This window comes from Hemitrygon akajei, chromosome 13 (assembly GCF_048418815.1).
Source record: "Hemitrygon akajei chromosome 13, sHemAka1.3, whole genome shotgun sequence".
NCBI classification, from domain to species: domain Eukaryota; kingdom Metazoa; phylum Chordata; class Chondrichthyes; order Myliobatiformes; family Dasyatidae; genus Hemitrygon; species Hemitrygon akajei.
Window position 1 is genome coordinate 39,017,786 of NC_133136.1, and position 8,871 is coordinate 39,026,656.

Here is an 8,871-nt window from a genome sequence, read left to right on the forward strand (position 1 = left end):
CTCAAATAACCACGTGTTACAACAGTGGTTTTCAGAAGAGCGTCTCAGAAGAGCTAATAAAGATAAATGCCAATAATACAGTGATACACATACTAATGAAGATGTGACAACAGTGTAAAAGGAATTATTTTATGAAAGCTAGGATTGAGAGCTAAGCACTTGTATGTTAATCACAAAATATCTTTTTCACTCATACACCACATAGCTTACTTTTCACAGTGTGCTGCAGTTAGTACCCAGTTTGGTCTGATCAAAGCACCTCCGCAATAGTGAAAATATTTACTGTTCCTGCTAAGTCGTTGGAGAGATGCCATATAAGGTCTTGAATGCGGTTTGACTTCATGACCTCCAATAATTTCAGCTCCGGGATCTGCAATATATAGAAGATACTGACATTTTATTTCACATACATGTTTATTCACACACAGGTTGTGAACATCACTGACAATGCCAGCAATTATTAGCCATCTCTAATTACCCTTGACAGGGTAGTTGTACCCTGTAACTACTTTAGTTCCCGTAGAGTAGTTGTACCATGGCCTTGCACAGCAATTCGATTGTACAAGAGTGTAAGAAGGTGCAGAGAGTAATGGACTCAGCCCAATATGGCACTGGATCGATCGCTGTAGAAAGTGGGGGGTGGGGGGAGGTAAAGATATGATTAGTGGTAGGTTTCCTTTACAGATGGTGTACATTGCAGAGGATAATGTGTTGGATGCAGAGGCTGATGGGTGAGTAGACAAGGACAATAGGAACTCTATCACTATTACAGCAGAGGGAAGATGGAGTGAGTGTAGATGTACAGGAAATGGAGGAGATTCGGGTGAGAGGAGCATCAATAGTAGAGGGAGAGAAACCCAAAATCGCATCCTATGAATAGATCTGTCGAACGTGTTAGAGGGAATTTGGGGATTAGCACATTTACACTTAACAAATGACTTTGGTTATAGGTGTACGTATCTGAATATGCATTGTGGATTTAATTTGGAGAGCATCTCTGAACAATGGGTTCATAAAAGTCATGAACCCCAGACTAGACAATGTTGATAAAAATTCATTAAAATCAGATGGCTGTCGTGTGCATGCAAATCAGGAAGTGTGAAGTTTGGGCATAGTTTCAAAGAAAGTATTATTCATACATTGTAAATATAAAGTTGTCCTTTGATGTTGAGCACATAAAATATTGAGCCCCATGTTGGGCCTGGAGATCTTTCGACCTAAAGCGTCTCCGAATGATGCCTGCTGCACCTTGTTTTGTCGAATAAGGAAGCTGCTTTGTATCTACCAGTAATTTTCTCCAGCGATTTCATTCACGCAACAACATTTGGTGTCAGGAGTGGGATACCTTCCTGACCCATCATGTGGCCAGTGATTTCAGCAGTCTAACTGGGTGAGTATTTTAAGAAATAGCACTTACACTTGGATCTGTTCAGGTTGGTGGTACACGGGAACACGGGTAATCACAAACACGGAGAGCTGAACTGGTAGGTGTCAATGTGATATGTGTGTGTGTGCATGTTTGTTTATGTAAGAGACAAAACTTTGCGTGTTAATTTGGTGAGATGAAGCCACCAGTTGTGAAGGGTGGTTATTGACATTTCACGACGCCAGAGTGGGGACGTGGAAACTCATTCGATCGAGGAGCTGCATTTCAGAGTACACGTTTTGCGAGTGTGATGTGAAGGAATACAGCAGACGTCATGAGTTCAGGTACTCAAAAGTGGCAGATTGCGGAGTATATACTCTGCGGTTTTAAGTAAGTGCTGTTTAGCTGGTACCCGTCATTTCTATTTCGCGTAGTGTGGGAATTATTGTGGAGATATTTCAGGGAGAGGTTCACCAGATGCACACTAAAGATATACACATGTTGGTAGAAGCGAAGTGCCCAAGGAATACGTGGAACCGTCTGGCCCAGGGGGTGCGGGATGGTCCATGGGCAACTACTGGGAATGCCAAACAATGAAGAAAGAAATCGCTATTTTAAAGTGGAAGTGAGGAAGTGACTGGGGGGAGCTGGGAATAACCGGGGAACGATAATGGCAGTGAGCTGATGAGACAGTCATAGAAACATAGAAAACCTACAGCACAATACAGGCCCTTTAGCCCACAAAGCTGTGCCAAACATGTCCTTACTTTAGAACTACCTCAGCTTCACCCATATCCCTCTATTTTTCTAAGCACCATGTTGCCATCCAGGAGCCTCCGGCAGCCCATCCTACTCACTCACCACTCTCTGTGTAAAAAACTTACCCCTGACATTTCCTCTGTACTTACTTCCAAGCACCTTATAACTATGCCCTCTCCTGCTATCTATTTCAGCCCTGGGGAAAAGCCTCTGACTATCTACATGATCAATGCCTCTCATCATCTTGTACACCTCTATCAGGTCACTTCTCATCCTCCATCGCTCCAAGGAAAAAAGGCCAAGTTCACTCAACCTATTCTCAATAGGCATGCTCCCCAATCCAGGCAACATCCTTGTCAATCTCCTCTGGACCCTTTCTATGGTTTCCGCATCCTCCCTGTAGTGAGGCGACCAAAGTTTGGCACAGTACTCCAAGTTGGGTCTGACCAGTACCCTACATAGCTGCAAAATTAAATTCAACAGCTTCTGATTAATCCTCAAAATAGTACTTAGTTAAAAATTAAATATTACAAAGTAGACTTACAGGAGAAATTGATAGTAGTACAAGGAGACACAAGAAACAGCAGATGCCACAGGCTGGAGAAACAATAAGCCGACACTTCTACAATTTCCTTCCCTCCGTAGATGCTGCTTGACATGTTGCTCATTGAAATTTTATAACCACATTTTATATAGTTGTCCTCTCCAAATAAGAAATAAAATTACAAGGAAAAACAATGAAGTAGAGATCTATTGGCATATATAGAAGATAAATATTAATGTAGCTAAAACAGTAAATGTACAGTACTTACCATAAACCATGATTATAATCTGCATCATAAATTAAATATAATTAAAATAAATGCTTTCATGAATGGAAAGTATTTAAGTATTCCTTATTTTGCTACTTACACGCTGGAGCTAGGAAGACGACAATTAACAAAACAAGTGCATTGTATAGTGAAGGATTCATCATTGTTTCTTCTGTGATAACACCAAAGTTATTGAATTTATAACGAACTTGGAGGGAAGTGGTTTATTTATTTCAGTGTCGCACTAACACCCTAAACCAATAATGAATGTGAAGATTTGCAAATCGACTGTTCTGAATCAACATCACATGACAGGGTCAAAGTGAACCAGAAATTTTCAGCAAACATTATGGGTTTCAGAGAGGGATTGTTTTTAATTCTGATGTCCATCTCCTTACATTTCATTGAAATCCTGTAACCTGAGAACATATAGAAAATATCTATTCAGATCCTATGTGAATGCATACTAAATGATGTCTTAACAGACCAATTAAGTTTGAGAAATGTCATTTGAATACTCCACTTTATTGAATTTACTTTCAACTATTGACAATCCAAATTCAAATGATATTATTACACTGGATTAATATAGATGGCATCCTTTTATTCACAAATTTATGAAGATTGTAAAGAGCCGATGGCAATATCCATCACCCAGATGGTAGTTGGGGATACGTTTGTTGGAATGATAGGGCCAATAGCACCAGACATCAAAGATTTTGTATCCTGAATACTGTCTTATGGATGTTGGGCTGCAGATCATGAAAATCAGCGTGAAACATGCCTAAAACGCAGCATTTCTTGAAATCTCCAGTATTTGTTATTTCTGTTGGAAGGTACGTTTAATGTCAGAGAAATGTATACAATATACATCCTGAAATGCTTTTTCTTCACAGCCATTCACGAAAAGAGGAATGCCTCAAAGAATGAATGACAGTCACATGTTAGAACCCCAAAGTCCCCCCCACTCCCCTCCCTCCTGCACGTAATCGGCAGAAAGCGACAATACCACTCTCCCACTGGCAAAAAAACCATCGGCACCCGCCACCGAGCACTCAAGTGTGAGCAAAGCAACAGTAAAGACACAGACTTGCAGTTACCCCAAAGACTACAGTCATGCCCCGTTCAAACCACTGAACCCATGGATTATGCAGAATGTAAATACTGACTGTATGAGGAATATTCAGGGTTGAATAATCCAGGGAGAGACGACCCAGTCTTCCTAAAAATTCTGATGGAAGACCTGCGCTCAGCCCACCAGGAAGGTTTAGATTTCGGGATAACAGTGGGGTCGGCCTACTCTGTGATAGTTCTGAGGGCCTGTGAGATAGATCGAAGAAAGTGCAAGAGAAATTGTAAAGCGGCTGTAGTAGATGCAGCTACTGTGATGCGTTCTGTTTGCCGGCGGCCAGCTCACGGAGCATGGAACTGCTCGAGTAGATGTGGGAGGGTAAAGGAGTTCATATGCTACAGATGTGACTGATACGGACATACATGGTTGAAGGCAGTGTCCAAAAAAGAGGAAAGAGGAACAAGTGAATGTCACAGCGGACACGTAATTGCCCACCCCATCAACACACAGTCTGAACAAACTGACTGTTGATCAGATCCTAGAACAGTGAAGGTGCCGCCTAGGTCAGTAAAAGATGTGGCAATGGCCCCCACTGCCTGCGCTGGTGACCTGCGGATGTTCGGGTGTAGTGAAGGAACTAAAACACCTTGGGAAATCAGAGAGACTGCGGCAACTACTACTCGGCTATATGGTCAGTAAACAAACCCAATGGATCATATCCATTAACAAAAGACAATCCCACTCTTTAAAAATCCATGCCGAGATTGCACCCCATTGTGGCAAGACCTGCAACAATCCTGAATAGCTTGTCTCCACAACATACAGATTTTTTCAGTCCTGGATATCGCTAATGCAGTTTGGGTGCTCCCCTTGACACCTGAGTCTCAAGAACGATTTGCCTTCACCCTGGGTGGGCAGCAGTATACATGGACCAGACTCCCCCAGGGTTTCCACAATAGCCCAGCCATTTTTCCATAAGGTCGTGGCACAGACTTTGGAAAAGCTCTATCTAATGTCGTACGGATCGACCAGCTTAGACAATATGCAGATGATCTACTAATTGCTTCAGCAGATGAAGCAGGGATGGGCGGGCTGCTGAGAAATTTTGCCACCATTGGTTCAAATGTGCCCTGCATAACTCTGGTAAGGGCTTAAATCTACATTTGGCAAATCAGTCACAGCCAAAGGGACCCTGGGGAAACATCCAGATTGACTTCTTGGGACCCCGACCCAAAAGCAGGGGGAATAGCTACAGTCTAGTAATTCCCGATCACTTCACCCGCTGGGTAGTGGCTTTCCCAACAAGGATGGATTCTACTGCATGGATTCCAGTTCAGGAAATCCTCCCAAGGTGGGGAACCCAGTCCAGCTGGACTCGGATCAGGGAGCACATTTCACAGGGAAAGTGATGAAGGAAATATGCCAACTGTTAGGGGTGGATGAGACCACAGATGGTACTTTTAACACGTAACACTTGCGTCTGTGTGCAGACTCGGTGAGGCAGTCACTGGAAACACAGGACTGTGGTTAAACCACCTTCCTGTTGCTCAAATGTACAGAGAACCTAAGAGATGAACATCAGCCGACCACACCAGACCTGAGCACAGTTGATGGAAACACACTCACAGGAAATGCAAAGGCAGAAGACACAGAGAGCATGACAGAAACCTGTGATTAGCATGCTAAAGTGAAATTGTGACAGTTCTACATAGAATATAGAACATAGAAATTTACAGCACATTACAGGCCTTTTGGCCCACAATGTTATACCGACCATAACATTGACTCTACTGACTGCCAAGGATTTCGGTAGCTCATAGCCCTCTATTTCTCTAAGCTCCATCTACTTATCTGAGAGGATTTTAAAAGACACTGTTGTATCAGCCTCCACCACTGCCACCAGCTGTGCATTCCACACACCCACCACTCTCTGTGTGGAAAAACTTACCCCTGGCATCCCCTTCGTACCCATTTCCAAGCACCTTAAAACTATGCCCCCTTGTGTTAGCCATTTCAGCCCTGAGAAAAAGCCTCTGGCCATCCACACGAGCAATGCCCCTCATCATCTTATACACCTCTATCAGGTCACCTCTCATCCTCCGTCACTCCAAGGAGAAAAGGCCAAGTACACTCAAATTATTCCACAAGGTACGCCCTCCATCCTTGTAAATCTCCTTTGCACTCTCTCTCTATAGTATCCACATCCTTTCTGTAGTGAGGTGACCAGAACTGAACACACTACTCCAAGTGGGGTCTGACCAAGGTCTTATATAACTGTAACATTACCTCACGGCTCTTGAGCTCAATCCCATGGCTGATAACGGCAAACATACCATACACCTTCTTAACAACACTGACAACCTGTTCAGCAGCTATGAGTGTCCTGTCGACATGGACCCCAAGATCTCTCAGATCCTCCACACTGCCAAGAGTCTTGTCATTAATGCTATCTTCTACCATCATATTTGACTTACCAAAATGAGCCACCTCATACTTATCTGGGCTGAATTCCACCTGCCACTTCTCAGACCAGTTCTGCATCCTATCAACGTCCCGCTATAAACTTTGACAGCCCTCCACACTATCCACGACACCCCCAACCTTTGTGTCATCAGCAAATTTACTAACCTATCCCTCCACTTCCTCATCTAGCTCATTTATAAAAATCACGAAGAGAAGGGGTCCCAGAACAGATCCCTGAGGCACATCACAGGTCACCAGCCTCCATGCCGAATATGACCAATCTACAAACACTCTCTGCCTTCTGTGGGCAAGCCTGTTCTGAATCCACAAAGCAATGTCCCCCTCCTACTGAGAGACCTGATACCTGACAAGGTTCATTTCCCAATACACCCTATCCTCATTTTATGTGTTTTCAGACAATGCGGATTCACAGTTATGCATCAAACCTATTTCTACCAACTTCTCCATATATCTGTCCAAAACTCACAGTTATGCGAGGCTATTGGGATGAGAAGCACCGCTTTCCCGCCAATACAAGTCCCATGCACACGCCTCACAGTCTCACTCCCGCCAATCTCCAATTGGTTTTGGCAGCGTGTGGATGTGCGATCTTGTGCTCTTAAAGTTTTGTTGTTATTACCTACAGTGCACTGATTTTGTGCTTGAAATATTTAACTATGCCTCCTAAGCATTCTATGTCAATTCCTGGGCCATCAGCTCTAACAATTCAAAAAAAGTTGGAAATTATAAACAGGGCCACATCAGGTAAAGGTAAGACAGCTCTAGGACGCTACCTCGACCTGGGTGAGTCCACAATCAGAAACAAAGAAAAATTCTGAGAAAATATAAAGTGCAGTGATTGATTCATCACAAGTATCTTCAAAGATTGTAACCAAAGTGCATAACCCGATTATGACAAAAATGGAGAAAATGTTGAGTTTGTACATTGAGCATGAAACCAAGGAAAAGCAACACTCTGTTCCAAACATCTTCGTGTGAAAGCTTTGGAAATTTATGGTTGAATTTGTTCAGAGGCTAGTGAGGAAGTGTCAAGTGATATTGTTAGCTTTAATGCAAGTAGGGGATGGGTTTCTAAGTTTGTTAATTGTCACAGGCTTCACAACTTACCTGGGTGTGGTGAGCAAGCTAGTGCTGACCACGAAGCTGCTGAACGCTGCCCTTTGCAGTTGCGGACTCTGATAGCTGAGTTAGGCATCACAACAAAGCAGGTGTTTAATGCAGACGAGACCGGGCTTTTTATGGGAGCTAATGCCGAAACACACTTACATAAGTAAGGATGAAAAGTCTGCGTTAACTTTCTATGATTTATTATGTTGAATATTACCTTAAATTGATGAAATGTAATACGAATGTTGCCCTGTGGTACTGCTTTTGTGTTGTATTGGTTTGATGGGCCGAATCTCCAGCTCCTGCTTTCATTTGCTTAAATTCTTATGATCTGTTGTACTGTACAACCTCTGAATTGCCTGAAAAATATATCCTCGGGGCTGTCTTTCATTTTGATCCACACACCACCCTTTGCTTGCAACAATGAAAACAAACAGGGTTCAGATACATATTGATGTATGTATTACCTCACAACCACCCCAGCCGAATCCTCCGGTGTCCCTCAAGTTGTCAAAGGGTCCATACAACAGACATCTGAACAATAAACATCCAAATGTACAATTTATGATGGAGATGGAGAAGAATGGTTTCCTCCTGTTCCTGGACATTCTAAGGTGACAGAAGCTGGACGGTAGCCTCAGACATGGCTTCCATTAAGAACTCACTAACACTGACTTATACCTTAATATTAACAGCCACCATTACGTCTCCCAATGTAGAGTGGTTCTTTCTAATTGGATTAACTGTGCAAACATATGGAGAGAGAGAGAGAGAAAGTTGCAGTTTGTTACCACTCAACCATTTATTACCAGTTACAGCTGATTCTTGCATTCAGAATATAAAAGTATCCTCTGTTCAAGTGAATGGGAATTTCATTTTCCATAGTCTCCATAGATAAAACTATACATTTTGATAAAGGTTTATACATGCTAAGCTAAACCAGGAAAGCCTGCAGGTTAGGATAATGACTTGCATTGCCAGTGGAGTATGTTTTATTCCATCATGCTGAACGTCTCCTTTGCTTTGTTCAGAAAGAATATGTAAACGACTTTCAAATCAGATTATCAGGAAATCCAAGGCCTGAATGATTTGTGAACTCAATGCAATGTGAGGTATTGTTAACTGGAGGGCATTAAAGGGTCTAAAGTTTAAAGGGGGGAATTTAAAGGAGATTTACGAGGGAAGTCTTTTTCAACATCACAGTATATTCCTGGAACACTCTTCCAGGGAGGTGATGGGAGTAGATATTATAGCAATGTTTCGGAGCCATT

General features: G+C 42.6%; 1 protein-coding gene across 1 annotated transcript in view; it reads right to left on the reverse strand.

Moving 5' to 3' along the window:
* LOC140738147 (transmembrane protease serine 9-like) overlaps positions 1-3,031 on the reverse strand; it is a 53,470-nt gene extending 50,439 nt beyond the window's left edge. The window contains exons 1-2 of the mRNA XM_073065291.1: positions 2,938-3,031; positions 211-370 (exon numbers count right to left, since the gene is read on the reverse strand). Coding sequence (XP_072921392.1) covers positions 211-370; positions 2,938-2,965 — 188 coding nt within the window. The 5' untranslated portion in view covers positions 2,966-3,031. The remainder of the gene's footprint in view (positions 1-210; positions 371-2,937) is intronic.
* Between the last annotated feature and the right edge of the window lie 5,840 nt (positions 3,032-8,871).